The following is a 23,221-nucleotide window of genomic DNA, read 5'->3' as shown; positions in this document are numbered from 1 at the left end:
GGATGAATGAAAGCAAAGCCCATCTTCTCTGTTCTTTCGCACTATCCCTAGAAATGTTATCAAATAACATTTCAGAGAAGTACAATAATGACCACCATTTGTTGAGCACTTATGCTAGACACTTGCTTAATGTTTTATACACATTTTTTCATTTAATGAATCCATGCAGCCACCCTGTAAGGTCAGAATTAGGATTTCCATGTGCAGATGAGGAAACTGAACCTTGGAAAAGTTAAGTAAATTGCCAAAATCATCACTGTTGGAGTTGATGAACCAGAATTCAAAGCCATGTTTCTCTAACTTAGAAAGCCTGTCTCTTAACCATTATACTAAGATAGGTGATTGTGAAGATTTCCTCTGAATCATGGAAGGACGTTTGGATACTTTTTTCCTTACAGTTCTCCTAGATAATTATGTTTTAACACCCAAAGATAATTGAAAATTGTATTGAGGTTTAAATATGTCATTGGTAGTTATGTAGCTCATATTAAATTTAAATTATATGGATTTTTTCACTAGATTATAGTTCCCATAAGACATGCCAGTCAAACAAACGACAAGAGAAGGTTTCCATCACTCCATACCCTCCTTCCACCACTTGCCCTGCTTTTCATTAGTTGATTAGCACCCTCAGCAATAGTGCAGATTCTTAACAGTCTTCTAAAAATGTTCTCTTTTATCCATCCTCCAGTGCATAACCTGTTGAGACACCTTTCTGGCCGCAGGTGTCCTTGGGAGGCTTGTGCCCTGGCGGTCTCCCGTTACCTCTGTTGCGTTCCCAGCCCACCCACACCACTGCCACCCCCACATCTCCTGCCCAAGACATGCACATACACATCCCCATTTTCTAGTTTCACAGAACTCAAAACTCCTTAAACCTGCATTTTATAAACTGCGGTGGCTTTGCTCTTGCTATTCCAGTGCCCTCCCTGTTTATCTTCTGTTCTCAACCTGGGAAAATCCTTCTTATTCCCCAAGGGGCAGTTATAAATGCCACGCTATCTGTGGAGCCTTCTCCCCTTCTCCAGGAGAGGCTGTGTTTATCACTTTTCTTCTGACTCTCCGAGCATTCCGTGTATGTCTTTGGTAGCACCCTTAAGACATTTAGGCACAGTTCACTTTCTATCTAGTTCCCCTCTCCTAGGATATGGGAGAATGGGAGCTCCTAGGATAGATCATGAGGAGTTTTTTGTCTGTTATCTTCAGTGCCCTCAGGTAAGAGCTTCTTAATGAATCATACTGAATTGTTAGTGATATTGATAATAACCTTTATTAAGTGCATTCTGTGTCTTAGGCACTGTGCTTGACATTTGTACACATTATTTCACTTAATTTCATGCTTACCCTATATTATAAGGAGAGTTTTTACCCCTATGTTACTAATTAGAAAATTGAAGTTAAGAAAGGCAAAATAATTTGACCAGGGCAGGACAGCAAGCAAGTAATAGAGTCAAGATTTGAACCAAGTGTCTGACTCCAGAGCTCATTCTCCTTTATACCTATAGGATCAATCAGTCAATCTATCCATTAATCAAATAAGTTCCCGGGGAGTTATCTCCAGCTAAGAGATACAGTCTCTATTGAAACCAATCCTGAATGACTAAAGAGGAGGACATCAAAGATACTGTCACCAAAAGGATAAGTGAGGTCCCTTGGAGAAGGCTTGAGTGTCATTTGAAAAATCTTGTTTGGTCACAAAAAGAGGCTCAAAGAAATCTACTGTGATCACTGATAAAGTTAGGCTCACAGAATACAGTACCTGGAAAAATCACCATCACACATCGCTTTTGTGAAGGGTGGATGAGAAGTAGAGAAATGTCATTGTTTGGAGAATGGTGTGGCTCATCAAATGCCAGAACTGTCCTTTTACAAAGAAGATCGAGGTCCAGATCAATTAACTGGCTTGCCCAAGGGCTCATAGCTAATAAATAACGGAACTTGGACTAGAATTCCAGTTTCCCGAGTCCCAGTTTAGAGCCTTTTGCATAGCGTGCTCTCTTTTAAAGCTTCTGTATTCATGTTTGGAGGGAAAAGATGCTAGGCCGAGACTGAAGTCAGCCTTTGAGGGGAACAGCTTGATGCTTTTGGAGCTGGTCAGCTTTTGCCGGAGACCCGCTGCTATTTTGGGCTCTCACTTTGCTCAAAACTAAATACTGCCAGCCATACAAATAAAGGGCAAGGCTATTATTTAGGCCTCCTAGGTCTATGCATTCACTTCTCTGCTTGCAAGGGCAAATTATTAGTTCATCTCTGCTGGGCAGTTTGAACATAGGATTATATTAGCCCTTGTCTTAGCACTTAGATGTCGGCTAGCTTGTCTCTGTTGTAATAAATGTACAAGCTTTGCTTTTAGATTGGGAGAGAAGAGGGAAAACAAAAACATCTCCATCAGTCTCTACTGATCCTGATTTCTTATGTTGTTTCTTTCTGTTTCTTTCAGGGCGACGAGGAAGGACCCGGGTAAGATCACATTACTGTTGCTTATGTGTTCTCAGAATTGAAGTAGAGCGACATTTGTGGCCTTTGAAGGCCCCATGAAATATGCCAGCCAAGGAGCAGCACAGATAAGGGATCTCCATCTTAAGCCAGGGGCTTTGCAGATCTTATTTTGTAAGATTCCCATCTCCCCCCCATCTATGCCATTTCCTGTCTGTAACCTTCAGATAAAGATAAGCTTTAAAGTATACAATGACAGTAACTCTGCTTTATTCTGTAACACATTCCGAATACCTTGTTAAGACCAGTAGGTACTATATTTAAATGGTAATTAGGTATCAGGTGGGCTGAATAGATAAACTTTTGCACTGTTCTTTCTTGATTAGAATGGGATTGGTTTTTTAAAAAAAAATTTTAATGGACTCTGGATCCAATATTCTTTATTTCTGACCTATAACCTTGTGTCTGACTCAAGACAGCTACACAGGGAACTCAAGGTCATAGGTATACAACACTTTGTTTAGGAAGAAAAAAATGCTTCTTTGTGCTGTTGTTTCATCACCTGAGATTTAAAAGTGCATTTTTTCCATTGCCTCTGCTTCTTAGTAAACCTGGACTTTGGTTTACTGACCTTCGCTTCTTTCTGCCCAGCAGCGAGAACAGGCTCTAGGCAATGCTGTAACTCTGCTGTGAACACAATCAAGGGGCATTTGTACAAAGTAAAATGCAATGTCCAGATGGGCCCCCTCTGTCACATAGGATCCAGGACTGTTAAGGCTGGGAGTTGTCAGAAAGATCATCCAGGCCACTGCTATTCAAACTTCAGTTTTAGTAGAAACAGCTTTTTTTTCAGATGGGCCTTGGGTAGAGTGTATACAAAACATTTTTTGTCTGGTTAAAGTTGGGGCCACATCTACTGGTGAAACTTCTCTATTCCTTACAATAGACCCCGAGGGGCTGCTGCAAAAACCCAGGGTTCCTGAGGACTCAGTTTGAAAATCACTCATCTAATGCAAGCCTCTCATTGAAAGAAGCTAAATGAGTTGCCCAAGGTTACCTTACTGGAGCCAGGATTTGCTCCTTCTTTGCTTTTGTTTACAAATACAGTTCCTTCTTTTTCCTTTCTCCCTCCACACATCCTGAGCCCGTCTTGGTGCCAGATGTTATCCCACATCTGTATCTTCTGCTGCTTCCTTCCTTGGGACTGTAGTTCTCAGCCTAAATCTCATTCCTTGTCCTCTGAGGCTAATGGTACAGGCGCCCCCGCTTTAAACTCAGAGAGCTTCAGGGGATCCCTTCAGATCCCATCCTCCAGCCATCCTCAGGAACAGGCTCGCTTTGTGTGGTGGTTCATTTCTTTCCTTCCTTCCTCTCTCCCTCTTTTTCTCATGACCCTACTGTGTGTCAGGCCCTGTGCTACACACTGGGCAGGTGTGGAAACTAACAGACATGGTCCCTGCCCTCGCGAGTCCTGAGTCTAGTAGGAGGCAGGCACATGACCAGGCACTTGCAGTGTGGAGGCAGTGCTGCGATTAAGTGAAGGTCAGTCTGCTTTAGGAAGGGCTCCTGAGACAGTCTTGGAGAATAAGGGGAGGCTAACCAGAAAAGGCTTTCTGTAAACGGAGGTCTGAAGGATGAGGAGGCAGTCAGAGGAGAGGCAGAGACAGGGCTGTTACAGGGACAGGGAACAACTTGGGTAATGGCTCTAGACAAGACAGGAGTGGAGGACAGAAAGCAGAGTCCAGCTCACGGAGGGCCCTTATAGGCCTCCTGAAGTGGGAGGGCATTAAATAACTTAAAACATGAATTAACCTGAGTAGATTTGCATTTTGGAAGTCTCGTCTGCATGCTCATCTGCATGCAGAATGGGAAGTGGATGGGAGGTGTTTCAGAGCCTGGGAGACTAGTAAGATCAGGCTCGTGATGTTGGGAGCCTATATCAACATCTTCTCTAGTTATTGACCAAGTTTTCACCATTTTACACAGACCTCTGGTTTAGACAAACTCATCAGATTATCTGTAAACCTTTGGTTTAGACAAACTCCACCTCTTCTCTCAAAACTAGCTCTGGCTCCTTAAAATTCAGACAAAGCAGAGTCGTAGACATTTTCTTCCCCAGAGAGAGGATTCAAGCAAGACCAATATAAAGAAAACACTTCAGTCTATGTAGTGTACATATTCTGCATATAGAAATGGCGTTTCTGTCTTGTGAGCACCTGGTTAGGATGGACATGTTCATCTTGTCTTTATGACCACATGCCAGAGTCATGTTGACCTTATGAAGGGACCTAATGAAGAGATTAACTCCCTTCAGAGATACAGTATGAGATACTGGCTTCAGAGTTAATTGCAGATTCCTTCCTGTCATTTTGACAAGATAGTGGTGAAGTGTTTAGAGTTTCTCTGGGCTTCCCTCGTGGCTCAGTGCTAAAGAATCCACCTGCCAATGTAGGAGATGTGAGTGTGATCTCTGGGTCCAGAAGATCCTTGAAGGAGGGAATGGCAACCCATTCCAGTATTCTTGCCTAGAGAATTCCAGGACAGAGGAGCCTGGCAGGCAGCAGTCCATGGGGTCTCAAAAGAGTCAGACACAAGTTAGCAACTAAACAACAACAAATAGGGTTTCTTTACTAGCAACCAAGATATCAAGCTTTCTCCCTCAAGCCAAGCTGCCTGCCATGGATGTCAGTAGGGATCTGTTGGACCGGGACTTATTTGGTGAAATGAGCACTTGAAAAAAGCGTGTTTCAGTATGGCAGAAAGAGGAGTCAAATTTTCCTTTTACCCTTTAAATTCCTACCTGGTTCCATTCAGTTTGTGTTGAACTACCATTTGGCTCAATTTATTCCAATTAACACCTCAGGGCAGATTGCCTTTGATCTGAAATTTCTCACATTTATGATATACGCTTTACCATCTCAGTAAGCCAGAGTTTTGTTCCAAAGGCTTCTGTATTGCTGACAGTGCAAAATGAGAGTTTGATGTGTGAGGAAGACAGAAGGAAGTGTGGGTCTCGCCGCACAGGGGACGGAAGAGACATGAATCTGGAGACGCTGTGTTCCAGGTCTGCTCGGGAGTCTCACACCTGTGTCTCCTTTGCTAGTATTCTTACCACACAGCTCCTTCCCCTCTCTGCACAGAAGTCCAGGGAGGTTGGATTCCAACCACTCTCTATGGTGGTCGGAACAAAGGAAATACCCTGTCCTTTTGAAACATATTTGTCTGAAATCGATCTATATTTTCCTCCATTCCTGCCAGCTAGAGTCTCCAGCCTTCTTTTTTCTTTTCACTTTTGACTTCCCAAGCTGGTTAGATTAGAGGTGGCCAAGTATTGTGCTTTTGGTCATGTCTGTTCCTTGTTCTGAATTCTATTGTGTACTTTTCCTGCTAGTTAACAACAATGATGATCAAAGATACCATTTTTTGAAGTTTTACTGTGCACAAGTGTTTTTTATATACTCTCTCTTAACCCTCATGTAAGGCTTATGATGGAGCTATTGCCCCACTTGTAAAAGAGAGGAAATGAACACGCAGAAAGATTAACTTGCCCTGGATCACACAGCTAGTAGAAGCAGAGATAGGATTTAAATCTAGTCTGGTTTCAGAGCCCACGCCCTCATCCATGATGCGGACTATATCCCAGGGGCCAGCCCACTTCTCTCAGTAACCCTGAATGAAAGGCATGAGGATTCACACTCACTTGTCAGAGTGATCACTTTGATCTCATTCCTCTAACCTGGGAATTCTTACTTGCATTGGCATTCAAATGTTGGCCTCTGTTTTCTGCAGGCTACTTTTCCTCTCCTTAGCCTCTGTCACTTTAAGGGGCTATTTCTTCATCTCGTCCTCATACAATGTGCCCTGAGGGTCAGCTGTAAAAGGGGTGCTTTTAGACTCCCTTGGGAGCAGGCAGCCAAGCCTTCCTTTGACCCTGCAGAATCAGCTGCCATTCTTGGTAGTCCCTCTTCAAATCCATGATCCAGTTATACAGACGACAAGGATTCTTGGAGGGAGTGAAGGAACAGAAGTCCTAATATGTAGAACATGGATATTAACCACCGTGGAATCACCTTTTAAGAGGGTATCTTTAAAGCCCAGAGTGATTTTTTTTTTTCTAGCCAAAGAAAAAAAAGCAATTTACACTTTTGGCAGCAATTTTCTGTCTTCTCTATGCTATTATGGGAGATCTTGTGTTTGCTCCCTCACAGATTGGCTCCTTCTCTACTCCTGCTGGAGCCTGCTGAGAAGTAATATATATTCAAGGAGAGGAGGCGGCAATAGGCGCTGCTGCCTTGAAAGCCGTTGTGTAGTGGGAGGAAGTCAGAGAGGGAAGGACCCTTAAACTCGTGTGTTCTGAGGAGAAAGTAGCAAGATCAATATTAAGTTTTCATTTGCTATTGAGATTTTCTCTGATTTTTTTTTTTTAACTAAAAGGAAAATGGCTTTTTAAATAGTAACAGCCATATGAGGATTTCTGTAGAATTTTTCATCTTCAGAGCTGGCTCTTATTCAGGCAAAGAGCTCCCGCTGAGATCAGTGTGAATCTGACCATGCTGATTCTGTGATCCAACAAGCAGTCGTTCTGAGGAAGTAGGAGCTCAAGGAGAGTCAGCAGACCTTCCTTCTATTCTTGGGGGACTGACTGTGTGACCTTGGGCAAGTCATTTAACCTCTTTGTCTCTGTGTAGCTGGGTTTTATTTTCCTGTAAATACTAGCCCTTCTTTGCTGTACTCTGCCCCCAGTTTTTGGGAATATAGTGTGTGCAGGAGTGCGGTCATATATCAAATGTGAAATGAAAAGAATCTGCTTATAGCAGATTATGGATTCTGTAATTTGGTAGAATTTTTTTCCCCTATATTTCTCAATTTTGTTTCTTTAAAAATTTTCTTGGTTCTATATATTTTCCCCATGCCGTAAAATAACAACCATATGCCTGTCCTCAGGTCTGGCGTTTCTCTTCCTAATTACTTTTTTGTAGAGATAAGAGGGCACTAAGTCAGTGATACACTTAGGTATCTTTTATCCTCTGATGGTAAATTTGTGGTTTGGTATTTACATTGTCTTCATTTAAGAAGACCTAAGTGGAAGCCAAAGAAAATGGCTTTGATAATTGTGACATGGAGTGGAACTGTCAGGATTGCCTATTATCCACACGTGGGGCTCTAACATCTAACTTGGTCTTCAGCACAGAGAGTGTCTTTGCTGTCACATTTCCCGCTTATGGAGCCTGAGCTGACATTGTTTTCCTCTGCTGATGTGAGTTGTTTATCCTCTCCTCACCCAGATGAAGGATGAAGCCATGCAATGCATTGTCCTGCCTGTCTTTAATAAAAGCAAGCCTGCTTCCTAAAGTAATTGATTTTTGTATATTTGCCTGTGAGAGTCACAGCTTTATTTTATTTTGTGCATATTGCCAATAACCAGAGAATCCATTCACAGCTGGAAGACTCAGCCAAGGTGACTCTAGCTTATTCTACCTACCTCACAGTAGCAATACTAGCTTGGAGCAGCCTGCCTTTTTTGGCTTAATAATGCTAACAAAAAAAGGCTCAGGAGGAAGAGACCTGGATGTCACTTTTCATAGTGTGGTTTTATGCTAAATCAACTTTGGTTTGCCATCCAGTGCATAGTTATGATGCTTGGCAGACTTACCTCGTTTATATGTTTGACCTCAGAGCTCATCAGAATAACATTCACTTTTAGGAGCTCTGTTCCCTTATCTCTTTAGCAAGTAAAATTGCAGAGGAATTTTTTCATTCATTTGTTCAGAAACATTTTCAATTGTCTATTCTGTTGCCAGGCCCCATGCTAGGCCTCAGAGATACGATGATGAAGAAAGACTTTGGCTCTGTATTTGAAGATCTCAAAGTCTAGTTCAAAAGAGAGAACTAAGTAAACAATTTTAATTTCACATGTAAGGGCAATATAGTAATTATAATTATTATAAAAAGAGCATTTATTGAATGCCAACTATGTTGTTGATGCTGGGAAAGATTGAAGACTGGAGGAGAAGGGGACGACAGAGGATGAGATGGTTGAATGGCATCACTAACTAAATGAACGTGAATTTGAGCAAACTCTGGGACACAGGGGAGGACAGAGGACCCTGACTGCAGTGCTGCAGTCCAAGGGGTTGCAAAGAGTCCGACACGAGTTAGCGACTGAATAACAGTGATGTCAGTGATGCTGTTCAACCGTCTCATCCGCTGCTGCCCCTCCTCCTTCTGCCTTCAGTCTTTCCCAGCATCAGGGTCTTTTCCAATGTATCAGAAAGTACTTTAAACATTTTTTTTAAATTTCTCATAGCAGTCCTAATAAGTGGTTAATACATTATCTTCATTTCTCATCTGAATGAGAAAACCGACTTGCAGAAAGGTTCTATGTACACTAACAAGGTCACTCAGCTGAAAAGCGGTAGAGCCAGTATTCAAGTACTCTGATTTGAGACTGCGGGCTCTTGACCACTACAGTACAATGATTCTCTACAATAAATATGTTGGATGTAGAATCAGGTACAACTAACTCCAAATAGAGAATAAAAAAAAAAATAGCGTTTGTGCTGGCTTTGAAGGACGGGTGTAGGGATTAGCTTTTCTAGACAGACAGGGTAGGAAGGCCATGCAAGCACAGAGATCAGCATTTCTGAAGGCTCAGAGGGATGTAAACTCTTGTACTGTGTGGGGAAGGGTGAGTAACTGCATGACTGGCCTGAGGCAGGAGATGGGACAAAAGGGTGGCTGATTCTCCCTTGTCCAGGGTCTTATGTGCCATTTGAGGCACCACATGGTTTATACCACTTCCTGTTGGCTTTGCCTCTTGACTACAGCAGTGCCCTCCCTATTCATAGAAGAAATGGATGGACTTTTGAATCGTATGGGTCTCCTCCTGTAGTCATAGTTCATGAGTTGTTATGTGTAAATTGTTTGCTTTTTCTGTGCCTCGGTGTTCCCATCAAATCGCACATCTTAAGCTATACTGAAAGGACAAGTAGTTTATGAAGCATTAAAAGTATTCTCCTTTTGGGTTTCTCCTTTTATATAGAAAAGCAACTGAGATATAGTTGTAAAAGGAAATTGTTTGTTTTTATCTTACTTATACCTGTTTTGACAGCTCCCACCTTCCTCTAACTTAAAGCCAAATTTGGAGAGTAGGTACCTGGTTCCTTCTTAATTAATGCAGATAAGGAATACTAAAGCACTAGCATTTTCCAAACAGATTTAAGACTCTAGATGTTTCTTAGAAGCTAGTCAAAGAACTAAATTGATGTCACAGGTATCCCTGATTTAGATCCAGTGCTGAATAGTCTGGTTGGAGCCTAATTCTCTTCTTCCTTGTGTAGTCTTCATAAACATTTTGGACTGGCACTAAGGCAGTGACAGATGTTAACGAGTCACAAAACTCCAGTCTGCCTTTGAAGAATAAGTAAATCTGATGTCCTTGGTTCTGCCCCCTCCTCATCCCTGGCAGCCGCAGCCACATGTCATTAGTGGTGTCTTTTTCATTTGAGGAGAAACCTGCTGGTCCCTAGCAGCTTCCTACTGCCTCTCAGTGAGAGGCAGGCGAGAGGTGGATAATTCCCTTTCCCCAGTAACTTCCAAGGAGCCTTCCTTTCTCTGTAGGCTCTATATGGTTGAACTGCATTCAGCACGTTACCCAGAAACCCACAGCAGGTGTCTGTACCAGATGCTGGGAGCAGACGCTGGTGTGTTTTTTGTGTGGGGATTTTTCTTTTCAAGATGGTATCAAGTTTTGGAGTCACTGTGTGCAGGTTTCTTTAAAATGAGAACTACAATGAGGAAACTTCAGAACCTGAAGGAGGTGGCCAAAGGCTGAGCTAAGACTGGGGTATCCTAAACGGTGATGTCTTTGCCAAGGAACAGTACTCTTGTGCCTGTCCTATTTGGACCTGGGGCCTGTGAGTGGTTGTAAGTTCATTGAAAAAAAAAAAGAACAAAAAACTTCTTTAGCCAGAAGCAGGGGTGTTAGGAAAGAAAAAGACTTCCTTACATAAATGCCTCATTCCCGCACTCCTTAGCACCACTACCAATTGTTCCCTGTAGGTTGTAATGTGGTTGTAAAACAGAAAAGTGTTTTGTTTCCTTGGTGAGTACATGTCTCCTTCCCCCCCTGGTTCTATCAATTCTATTTAAAGGAAAGTGAGACTGAGCGTGAGAAAAACAGTAGAGACAGGGAGGAGCTGACAGAATTACAGAGAAGGTAGGCAAAGAAGCATTTCTCAGCTGTCCCTGGCTGCTAGATGCATCGGTTCAGATGCTGTGGGGCAGTGTACCGTTTTATCCTACTTCTCAGGTACTGCCACTCAGACAAGGACCAGTTAAAACCCACCTAGCTGCCAACTTTGCCCTGACTTTCAGGGATGTTCAGGATTAGCACCTAAGCAGCTGTCATAGTGATACCTGCTTATGTGTGTACCTAAAATAGGAGTCAGACCTACATATATTATTTCAAAGCTTTAAAAAAAAAAAACTGTTAAATTTAGTTATTCCCATCCCCTTTTCACAGATGAAGAAATTGATATTACAGGAAGTTCTTAGGCCATGGTCACACAGTTAGAAAGGATTAGAACCCAAATCTGTCAGGCTTAAAATTCTGTGCTTTTTACCTGCACCCTATACTCTCATTCTCAGGAGATGGAAGATTCGTATCTTCCAACATCTTGGCTAGCAATAAGTAAAGTTAATGGATGGAATGGTGACAAGCCATGGGGGATTTGGCATTTTTATCAGAAAATGTTGTTTCCCTTTTCTTTATTGAATGCCAACAGCAGTTTATGTGAGGCAGAAGTCGAGGTGGAACTTGCCAGGAAACTGCCTACGGTGGAATGGACAGAAACTTCTCTCCCCAGACAGGTAAACGTTAGTTTACTCCCTGGCTTTTGCGGCGCCAGCAACTGCCGTCGCCTCTTCTGAAAGAGCCACTGCTCACCCAGCGGCAGGTGCAGGCCAGCTGTTGTCATGACAACGGCAGGAGAGGCAAGCAGTTTAATTCCAGAACTGATAATTAACTTGGGGGTGGGGTGGAGGTGGGGAGAGAAATGGGGGGATAATTGTTTCAGGAGGGGAAACTTAGCAATTACCAGCAAGCTGCACAGATAAAAAAGGCCAGGCACAGACGCCCCAGCTCAGCATGCCCCTGGAATTCAGCACTCATCCCTTCTGGTTAGGAATTTTTGATAAATGAAAATGAAGGGTCGAGTCCCCAGCCAATCAAGACTCATTAAGTACCAAATAAGGAAAAAGGAAGTTATATAGGCTGTAAGAAAGAAATGCAGGGGGCCAGATAAATGACTGCCCTAAATGACATCACCCAACCAGCAGCAATCCAGAAATGCTATCTAAACTCTGCAGGAGGAATTCATGCCTGGAGATAAAACAAGACCCACAAGGCATACCCATTGTGAGCTTCAGCTTCTGTGGATGGAATCCGGGAGAGTGGCTTATTAGAAAGAAAATAAAAAGAAGACTTACAGAGGTGATGAACTTGTTAAGGTCATTGATCATCATGGCTAGTCATCTATCAACTCCTCAGAGACTGCAATAATGAACGTGAGCTAAACATTTCACATGGATCATCTATCTCATTTAATCCTTACAACAGCCTGGGACAATGGTGCTGTTATTATTCTCATATCAGACTTACACATGTTCAGTGCTTTATCCAAGGTCACAGCGCTAGTAAAGCAATGTACTGAATCCTATTATCCTATTAATTTGTGTTTTTAAAGTAAAACCTATAGTACTCTATGGGGATGTCATGGTCCCAGTCTAGAGTAAAATCAGGCTTAAAGAGATACAAACAGTTTACAATAAAAAGGAAAGTATTTTTTTCTAGTAGAAGAAAGATAAGCTAAAAAATAAAAATTACTAGATAAGCAGTGCTGGAGAATGTCCTGTCATGGGTTTGAGATCTGTCAGACTTGTGGTTCACAGATTAGCCCTGTGTCACAGATCAGCTCAGATCAGATGACTTTAAGTGTGAGTCAGGAGTTCTTCCAGACTTATTCTGTGACTCAGGGCAGGTTAAGGCTTGGACGAGGAGGTGACATTGCACAATGCAAAGTAATTGTCCAAAACTCCTCTAATGATAGATTTTCACCAAACTTCCATGCTTCATGTATTTTTCATGGGAAAACTGCCATAGTGTATAGCAAGACCTCCCTGTATTCCAGAGTATGTGTGTGTAATGCACATACATGATATGAGAGAGAAACAAATAGAGTTGGCGGTGGGGGGGTGTGGAGACAGAGAAAATGTGGGGAAGGGAGAAAGAAAGATTTTACTTTAAAACAGTGAGTCTCAGTGAAAGGAGAAACATGGTGTTCATGTAGTACTTATAGCACATTGTTCCAGGCATTGTTCTTTGGTGTGCAAAATATAGTTTTCAACAAAACATTCATGGTCCACATAGCCCTCAAAGAGCTTATAGTCTAAAATCTCAAAGACTGAAGAATGTAAATGGTATGTAATTTAAAAACACATCTTAAAAAAAGCCATTAGTTCTTCTCTTAAAACCTATTACAAGAACTAAAACTTTCCCAGTCCTTCTGGCTAGTAGGAAAATGTGTAAAAGATAGAATACAAGAGAGACATAGATTGATAATCACTACTTAAAACTATGAGCTTCCCTTCAGTTTTTCAGAGGTTTGACAAACTAGTAAGTTGATGTTGCCTTTGCAAATGAAACAATTAATATCAAAATTTGGGCGCTCGACTGACATAATAATTATGCTGGAAAATCTAATTTTGTCTGCATAATGGAAGCGGGATTACTTCAAGGAGATCTCATTAAAGTGCGTTCATCTACAAAAAGCAGTGTAACCTTTCTTATTAGATTGTTGCAGGGTCATGATGCAAAAGGCAGTTGGAATAATTCTCAGTCTTTTGTTCTAAGAAAATAAATTAAACACTGTCTAGGAGTCTAGATATGGAAATCGAAATCATTGAAGACAGAAAAACAACGTAGTCACTCATTCTGAATTTACATAACCTTTTTATTTCTGTAGGTTTCATTCCACTTATCCATTTATTAAAATAAATTATATCCAATGTCTGTTATGTGCCAGGCAGTGCTAGATGTTGAAACTGTCATAGAAATCAAAAGCCCAAACAGTTCCTTTTTGCATGGTGCTTACCTTATAGCAATTGATCTCTCCTCCCCATTTCAGAGCCATACATCTATTCTCTGTTCAACTCTCTCCAGTCTTAAAGAATCAGCACCTTACTAAAAAGATGCTCATCACGTGCAGTTATAAATGGGAATCCCCCAATCCTGGGCTTCCAAGTGTATTAGACTGAACACTGATTATCTGAGTTGTTGACTTAGTCTTTTAAACTAGGGTTCTAGGGTCCAATAAGTCTGGCAAATGCTGCTTATTTACCCAGCTCTTGAAGTTCCAATGGCATAATAAAGGCTTTGAGCACTCCTATAAATAGTAAGACTTACTTACTTTGTTTAACCCAGCATTCCCAAACTTCTTGACCATGAGGATCTTTTATCCCCTATCACATAAATACCCTTTAGCAACAGTGTTCCTCAACTGGAGGACTGTGGCTCACCGTCCACTAGATGTTAAGAACTGTTGCTGCTGAATTGCCATCTAGACAGAGGGCATAAGAAACGTAAGACAATGTAGAAAGAGCCCACATCTCTCAGGCTGAACTCTTGTGTTTTTAAAAAACTAGGTCTTCTGAACCATTTCTCTACTATTATTAATATATGTCCAATACAAATGGGAGTGTAGCTATCAGAGGTTCAAATAATGGAAACTGATACACCATCCTGGGAAAAGAAAGTCTGGAGAAGGCCACTGGGAATTTTTTTAATTGGCATGAAAATGAAACTCGGATGTCCATGATTCCTTTCAAAAATAACTTATCTATCATACATCAGTTTTTTGTTCTTCTGGTCTTAATAACATAATTCCTTTCACTCTGTAACAGTAAAAAAGTTGTAATTCCTACATATCCCAAGCACCCAGCTTGTTATGTAGTACAGAGTAGACTCTCAGATATTGGTTGAGTGAATGACTGAAACAGACAATGACAAGGGATGTTACTAAATACAGAGCAATATAGAAAAGTGCCCTTTTTCCAGTTTTAGGTCAGTGTATAAAGTGAGTGTATCCTTTTGTCATATGATAGTGCCATGCTTAATAACAAGTTGAGGGAACCGAGAAAATTTATATGTATAGAAGTATCTTTCAAACTGTTACATGCTGCGTCTAAGGAGTTGTCCTGTTTGGTGTTTTGTTTTGTTTTTGTTTTTTTTTTTAATCCAGTGATCAGGGAGGTGCTCAGTATTCTGTGTCAGAAATTTCCCCAGTATGACCCGGCTCTAATACCACGTGGATTATACACCAGGATTGCAGTATTCTGACTTAAAGAGAGGAAGGCCGTGAGGCTATGATGTCAGGTCTTTGATAGAACTTCTCTGTCCGTCAATTTTCTCATCAGTCGTTTGGGAGCCATAGAGCACCCATTCTGTCTGTATTAACGATTAAGTGAGAGAACATATGTGCATAATAGTATATAATAAATACACATAAGAAATGTAAATGATGCTCTGTGCCCTTCATAAGTATAAGCATTAAACAAGCAAAATGACATAAAGTTAAGTCTTTTCATAATACTATTTAAGACATAACCTGAGGTTCATATATGAATTATTTAAATAAGCATTTATCAGAAGTAACAAAAGAAACAAGCAGTTCACCTTTGATTCAGTACCTTTACAATTTACATGGTATACACAGGTGGCTCAGTGGTAAAGAATCCACCTGCTGGACAGGAGATGTGGGTTTGCTTCCTGGCCTGGGAAGACCCCCTGAAGAAGGAAATGGCAACCCACTCCAGTATTCTTGCCCAGAATACTCCATAGACAAGGAGCCTGGTGGGCTGTAGTCCACAGGGTCACGAAAGAGTTGGACTCGACTTGGTGACAACAACATAGACATCTTGTTTCCTTATTCAAACAAACCTGAGATGTAGTTTTGCTTACCCCCACGTTACCTCGATGAGAAAGTGATGAGGAAGTGATCCGTTCAGGGTCGCCCAGCTAGCACCAGAAGCGGCAAGAGTCAGGACTTGCAGTAAGGCCTTCTTGTTCTCTCTCCCCTGCCTTTGCCCTCACAGCTGCTTTTGTTCAAAACATCGCTCTTGCTTCTCTCCTCCCTCCCCAGCGTGTTCTACCCTTGACTTCTCCTTTAGATGGCATCATCATGTCTCAAGCCAATAACCTAAGAGTAATACTCAGTATCTCTCTCTTCTTCACATTCCACATCCAATTAATCAGTAAATTTTGTCAGATTTACCCTCATCTATACATCAGATCCAAGGACTCCTCTCCTCCGCCCACTCTCCATACTGGTCCAGGCCATGTAATTTCTCTCCAGGCATTCTGCTGTCATTCCCTTACGGCCACTGTTACTCATCTTTCCCCTCAGTGTAACCAACCCCCGCCCCCGCCCCCGCCCAATCCATTCTTCATGTAGATACTGAAATGTTCTTTTAGGAGACAAAGGAAGTCATCTAACTATTTAGAATGCTCCAGGATGAAATATATCATGTCTGGAGTTTGCTTCAGAATCACCTGGAGGAAGAGGACCTGTAAAGTCACGCAGGAGGGGGTTCCGCCATCCTCACGCCTGCTGTTCACCCCCGTGCCCGCCGCAGCCACACAGCTCTCTCACTGTCCTTCAGATGGAAGGGACGGTCCTTCACTTCAGGGCCTTCGTGCGTGGGTTCCCTTCTGCCTGGGTGTTCCTCCTCAGATCTTCACACGGCTCATTCCCTCTCATTATCTAGGCCTCAGCTGAAATGTTGCCTCTTTGGACCTTCCTTGCTTCCTTACCTGCTTTGGCTTTCTGCTATACTTGTCACTACATGAAAATGGATTATATATGTAACTTATTTTTCCGCCCACTGGAAGCAGATGTCATGAGGGCAAAAGCTTTGTCTTTTTCACTGCTGTTCTCTCAGTGTCTGGAAAGTGATAGGCACACAATTAATTTGAATAGATAAATCGCTATGCAAAACCTGTTTTCAAAGTTGTGGAGAGAACTCTGGTTTGGAACAGGAAAACCTTAGACTCACTGGATCATATCCTCAGCCTGTCACCTCGTGCAGGGCATTTACCTTCAGCCGTTATTTGCGAATCTGCTTTTGTTATCCGCCAGCAGCCTGTGAGTTTCTGAACGGTGGCAGCTGTACCTGGTTTTTCTTCATCTCAGTAGAAGACATAGCAGGTCTGTTAAACTATTCGCTAATTGAATACACAAGCAATACTTAGCCATGTTCCAGGCTTGGAAAATGACTGACTAGGGCTCATGAGCCCTCGGCTATTCCTTAGATAATAACGATCACGGCCCTAATAGCAAACACTGATAAAAGGGCCTGCCACGGGCCAGGTGCTGTCCTAAGAGTTTTACGTGTCATGATTTCATTTAATCCTTTTGATGGCCCCTTCGGGGTAGAGGCTGCTACTGTCCCCATTTTCCAGATAAGGACAACCAAGCACAGAAGGAGTGAATAGTTTGCCCACCATCACGTAGCCAGGGAATGATAGAGAGCCAGGGTCTGAACCAAAGGCAGCTGGCTGCGGAGTCTGTATTCCTTACCAACTCTTTCTTCAGCCTTTGCAAATCCTCAGTGTAGGCTTACAGCGAGATAGATAGAAAAATAGATGATTTAGTAAATAAATATTAAAAAAATAAAAGTTTGGCTGTGTGTATCTGCTCTACAGAGGGCTTTTAATCTAAGTATTCAAGGCTAGTTTCTTGGCGCTTTTCATTTAAAGCTGCACACGTGCCCCATCCGCTCTGTGTGAGCCTTCTGAGAAGGGCAGGGGTGCAGCAGTGAGAGCTTTGCGTGGAGTCAGCTGTGCTCTCAGGACCGTGGAGAGATTCGGGCGGTGCCCGTTCCCTGTCCTTAGCAAGTGATGGGCCACAGAGGTGCCTTCACATCAGTGGCCGCCCTCCTAGCTGCGGACCTGTGTACCTTGGGATGATGAGGTTGGAGAGCAGCGGCCTGTCTGAGCCAGCAGTGGTGCAGGCCGCTATCGGAAAAGCAGGGTGTGAACTCACATACATCATCGTGAGAGAGTTCCCAAAATAAACGGGGTTTTTGTGCTGACTCTTGCTTTTCCAGCTGAGGCCGTTGTGACTGTTTCCTCTTTCTTCTCTTAAAACAATCTTTCTAGAAGGCGTTTCTCTTCCTACCTGCCTTTGAGTGACAGGGCTGACATCTGAGAAAAAGGAGAAGTGATCTACTTCTTTACAAGTTACATCTCCATCAGACCTGAAAGTTGTTTAAAATTCAGTCTTTGCCTCTGGAGCTCTTGAGTCAAGGTGAGGAGTACTCAAGTCAGCCTTCTGACTCCATGAGAACTGGAAGTAGGAAGAGTGAACTCTTGTCCTGAATCAACCAGCATCAGTCAGTAAAGACATCTTTAGGAGGGACTCTGCCTGCAACTAAGGGGAAATGGCAGAGGAGGTTATATGTGTGTACTCCACTATTATATATAAATAAGGGACTTGGACATCGTGGATTTTGGTATCTGAGGGAGATCCTGGAATCAATTCATACGGAGGAATGATGTAATATATGAAATAATCAGACAGCTTTAAGATAAAACCTTCATTAAAAACTGAATGTGTGTTTTATACTCTATCACTTTAAGAGTTCAAAGAATCAGTGTGATGCACTGGGTAAAGAATACAGGCTTTGGGGTCAGAGGTTCTGGGTCTGAATTCTAGCCTCATCACCCATTAGCTCTATAACCTTAGCCCTACTATTTCAATTCCTTAGGCCTTTGTTCTCTCATCTGCCAAATAGAGATGATAACAGTATCTAAAGTTAAGATTAATGCGAGGACTAGTAAGATCATTCAGTTAAAAAAAAAAATTCTTTTGAGTGCCAAATCTGAGCTAGGCACTGTTCTGACTGCCTGGGATATGGAAAAGGCCCCTGAAATCTCAGTGGCAACAACAAGCCTTTACCTCTCTCGCATACTGCATGTCCCCTGTGGATCAGCTTTAGCTCTGCCCCCTTCTCCTTCATTCCAAGACCAAGGCTAAAGAGCAGCCCCGTGTGGCACATGCTGGCCGGCAAAGGGAACAGAGCAGTGGCCAAACGGTGCAGCTCACCCCAGGAGAGCAGGGGCTCACTTTTGAGGCGAGCGACAGAGGGAGAGAAGAGTCCGGAAGGCTTGCAAGATGAGAACATTTTTGCGGTGATTCAGATGAAAGAGCTCTAAGTTCTAGGCTCGGATTAGAAGAGTGGCCATGCGGAGAAAAGAATAGGTGGGGGAAACGTGGGTATGGGACTGGCGAGAACTTAGTGAGTGGCCGCATTTGAGAATAAAGGAGGAAGATGGAACTCGGTCAGAAGCACTGGCTTCCAAGCCTTGCTCTGCCGCTACCTACTTATGTAAACTCAGGCAGATCATTGAACGATTCTGGGCTTTGAGTTCAACGTTTATAAAATGAAAGGCCTGAGTTTGATGTGGCCCCTGAGGTTTCCTCTAGCTCTGTCCCTCTCTGGCTCTAAGACTCTGAAGTCTCTGTCTTAGGAGATCACAGACCACTAGGAGTGGTGCTCATGGGAGGGAAGGTTGGCTTAGAGAGAAGGTGTACGACTCCAGTGTGCATCTGTCTCAGACCATTGGGTTGTGTGCCTCTCCTCTTTGACTTTGCTTAGAACCCTCTTTCTCTTTGGCTTCATTTTGAATCCAAAAAGGAAATAGAATTTCTTTTTCATCTCCAAAGTGGGGTCCTTGGAAACACATAACACCTTGAGGTCTTGGGACTAATGTAGCCTTATGGATAGTGTTTCTCCAGCATCTTTTGGTATCCTGGCATCTTTCTATGCTTCCTTCAGCATATTTCATGTTATGATAGCATCTTCACAGTGTCAGCCTGGGAGTCTGTTTGAGAGGAATCCTTGTCCCCCCTGCCCCAGCCTGTCACATACCACATATTCACAGAATCAGAAATTTCTGCCACTCTTCCTCCCTCTCAAGGGCATGCTTGAGCCTCTCTTATCCTGTACTCACTCCTTCCCTTGGGAAGAGGAGTAACTTGTCTGATTGGTGGGAGTCTGGCAATTATCTGACCTCTCCTCTCAGTTGCACAGGGTAAATGTGTTAACAATCACTGCCCTGAAAAGACAGCATGGCCATGTCTTTCTCTCTTCTCTTTTGCTTTCTTGAACCACTGGGTTCAGGCAGGATGGACCTTCCTTGCTCTTTGCTCTCCATTAAAATAAGCAGACTAGGAGGAAATTATCTCTTCTGGATGCAGATAGGTCTTTGTTCCAACTTCCCCATCAATGACTAATTAAGTCACTCCTTCCCTGGAATTCAGATGGCTTTAATTTAGTGGGGGGCTTCTTCCCTGGTAGCTCAGCTGGGAAAGAATCCGCCTGGATGCAGGTGACCCCGGTTCGATTCCTGGGTTGGGAAGATCCCCTGGAGAAGGGATAGGCTCCCCACTCCAGTATTCTTGGGCTGCCCTGGTGGCTCAGCTGGTAAAGAATCGGCCTGCAAAGTGGGAGTCCTGGGTTCGATCCCTGAGTTGGGAAGATCCCCTGCAGAAGGGATAGGCTACCCACTCCAGTATTCTGGCCTGGAGAATTCCATGGACTGTATAGTCCATGGGGTCGCAAAGAATCGGACATGACTGAGCGACTTTCACTTTTACTAATTTAGTGGGATAAGTGGCAGGAGGCACCTACTGTAGCTTTAGAAATCTCAGCACTATATTAACTGGGTCTCCACTAACAAAACTAATACCTTGATTATAGTTTAGTTCCTGAAGTCTCTGCTCTCCTTGTTTGAAAATATAATACACACCCACTATATTAATTGGGTCTCCACTAACAAAAGCGATACCTTGATCATAGTTTAGCTCCTGAAGTCTCTGCTCTCCTTGTTTGAAAGTGGAAAATGCAGTGAGCAAGTGGCAGAATGGTCTTCAGCGGAACCCTTTCGGCATCACCTCACACCTAGTAGTGGCTTCTTGTCCGCCTCCCTTGGCTTTGCCCATAGGAAAGTGCGGCTGTGAAAGGGGCTGGTTTATTGTGCATCAGATGTATTGCATCAAAGCTGAGTTGCCATCAACCAGTGTCTGCCTGCCCTATAAACTGTTTCCAGGAAACTGGCTTCCCTGTTATATGCTGATATTTATAGCTACTTCACCCAAAATGCTGGATTCAGTGCTCTTTTCATATGGTCATTTTAGTTAAATGACTGCTTTGAAATTTCGTATTAAATTAGTGGTACAGTCTAAGTTCACCAAAGATGAGAGTTGTACTTAATAGTTTGAGGTTTTTAACCTCCTTCCTGTCTTCCACTACAGTCAGTGTTTTGAAATATAACTTTTTGACAAGCAGGTATTTAAATTCTGACATGATTTTTGTACCTTTTTTTTTTTTTTTGTATTTTCAAAATTGTAATTAGGTATTACCAAATAAAGTAATAAACAACTCTTAATTTAGAGTGCAAAATAAAAGCACCTCGTTATTTACAAGGTGCAAAAGCAAGAAAATACAACATAAACTTATCCACATTTTTAAATATTTGTCTGTGTGATGAGTAAATGCCATTTAAAAACACTTTCAATAGAAAAATGATTTTTAAACCAGTTTACAGAAGATAAAAAAAAAAATCAATGTTTAACACCAACTTTAAATAACTAAAAAGAAAATTATCCTCTCTTCTGTTTTTGCTTCAACATTTATGTCTTCTGCTCTTTGCCTTTTGGAGAAAACACTGCATTGTAAGGCTGCCGTCTTTTTGGACGAGGACAAGGATCAAGGTCTTCTTTAATGTAACCTTTTTAAAAACTAAAATTATAGGCCAATTCAGTTGAAATGGTTAAACACAATTTGTGTGCATAGTTATAACCCCACTTGATTCGTTACAAAAAATTTTAAGTCTTAATTATTGCTTCTAGGAAGTCTCCCAGGAGGCAAAGCTAATGAACCTTGAATTATTCCATCAGTGTGTATGTCAGACACTGTGTGAGGCGCAACAGGGTTGAAGAATGAGCCGTGGGCCCTACTCTCAAAGCACTTGTAGTTCGATTGAGAAATGAAGCTCATGGGCAAAGAATTATAATATACCGGTATGAGAACCCACATAGAGAGATGTGCTAAGTGCTGTGGGAAGCAGAATAAAAAGTGACTAATTCTTCCTGGGGAATCAGGGAAGATTTCACAGATGTTGACCCATTTGAACCAGTGGCCTGAACTGAGCTATACAACAGTAAGTTGATTGATGGAGATTAGAGAATGGGCATCATAATTGTATGTTCTGATAGTGACAAGGGAATTTTGAACTGTGGTTCACGAGGAGAAAGTATGTACTATATCACTATTTAAGTCCTTTGTCAGCATTGTGCTTTATTTTATAAGAGAGCTTTGCCAACATTTATCCTTCTGGTTTTAGAAAGAGCATAGACATAATGGAAATAAACTTGGCATATTTTGAGGAGCCATAATTTAGAGTTTTTCAGTTTTGAAGTTTCAATCGTTCATTCTCTTCTTCACTTTCTCTGTCATCTAAAAGAAAGAGATTTAATTTCTTTTTAACTATTTCCTACTCTTTTAATTGTTTTCTGTTATAACTACGGCTCCTGTTTCTCACTGTATTAACCGGAGACTCTTTCATTGTAAGGAACAGAAACCTACCCTAACTAGTTCAGATAACACAGTGGGATATGGAAAAGATATGGTACACTTTTCACAGGACCCAATCAAAGGAAGTGTTTCTGTACCTGGTGGGCACAGGCCTGGAAACTGGTTAAGACCTGAAGTTGCTCTCGCAGTCTCTGATCTCTCTGTCTCTTTCTTTCTCCTGCTTCACCCTCCACCCCACAGAGCAGACGTCTCTGTTCGCTTTGTCTGTCCTCTTTCCCTATAATTTCAGCTCATCCTGACAGCACTTTGGTCCCTGCTATATAGCAGTTTTCTGATGCAGAATTCAACATTGCTTCACCACAGTCTTGAGAGAAAATCTAGCCAATTCATGTCTATTAATTAGCTACCCTTGAGTTATGTGGTCTTGCCTGTCTCATCAGTTACTGTAGAAGGGGGGTGGGGCTGGGGGGTGAGGAGTCATGTGGTTTGTAGGGCTTTTCTTGCCCCAGGTAGGGACAGGACAGAAGGGTGAATTGAAAAAGGTAAGCAAAAATTAAACAATATTCTGCTGTGCTCCCCTAGAGAAGCAAACTGGTATGTAATCAAAGGTGACAATTTAACTTTTCTTAACAGTTTTTTAATAGTTAGACAGCAGAGTGCCCCTAAGTGCCTGTACCTAGTATCTGCTGCAGAACAACTTCTTTTCTTATACACTTAGCATTTCACAGATAAACAGAAGATGTACACTCAACCAACATGTGACTCCTAACAGCACCCCTGCTTCTCATTTGCTGTTGCCTCTTAAAGGTCAGGGTATATGAGAAAAACCATGAATTTTAAGTTACTGGAGTTACTTCCATTTCTTGCTAATTTAGTGGCCATAAGCTAGTTCTAGCCTCTTAGAATCTGTTTTCTGATTCACAAAACGGAGCTGACTTGTACCTCCCCCGCCACTCTAGATGCTTGTGAAAAACGTATGATAAATGCACATTGAATGATTTTGTGAATAGTAAAACACTATTCTGATGAGTTCAGTTATTAATTGATTATGTTAGTGGTGGCAACAAAGATAGTTTTTTGGTTGCTATTTAGCATGAGTTAGTGAGGGGTTACCCCCGCTGGCATCTGC

At 42.2% G+C, this 23,221-nt stretch overlaps 1 protein-coding gene across 4 annotated transcripts in view; it reads left to right on the top strand.

Moving 5' to 3' along the window:
* Nucleotides 1-23,221, top strand: part of TRIM44 (tripartite motif containing 44) — a 110,089-nt gene that overhangs the window by 52,757 nt on the left and 34,111 nt on the right. Inside the window, exons 4-6 of one of the 4 annotated variants that reach the window (XM_070473179.1) lie at nucleotides 2,441-2,460; nucleotides 11,223-11,307; nucleotides 11,806-15,012. The exons of 1 other annotated variant lie outside the window; for it this stretch is intronic. In XM_070473179.1, the coding sequence (XP_070329280.1) occupies nucleotides 2,441-2,460; nucleotides 11,223-11,307; nucleotides 11,806-11,901 (201 nt within the window). In that variant the 3' untranslated portion in view covers nucleotides 11,902-15,012. Of the gene's footprint in view, nucleotides 1-2,440; nucleotides 2,461-11,222; nucleotides 11,308-11,805; nucleotides 15,013-23,221 lie in introns of those variants that run through there. 2 more of the 4 variants (XM_020904968.2, XM_020904969.2) reach the window with 2 other exon arrangements.

The sequence above is a fragment of the Odocoileus virginianus genome, chromosome 10, assembly GCF_023699985.2.
Source record: "Odocoileus virginianus isolate 20LAN1187 ecotype Illinois chromosome 10, Ovbor_1.2, whole genome shotgun sequence".
Lineage (NCBI taxonomy): Eukaryota > Metazoa > Chordata > Mammalia > Artiodactyla > Cervidae > Odocoileus > Odocoileus virginianus.
This window is presented reverse-complemented; position numbering and strand designations above follow the sequence as displayed.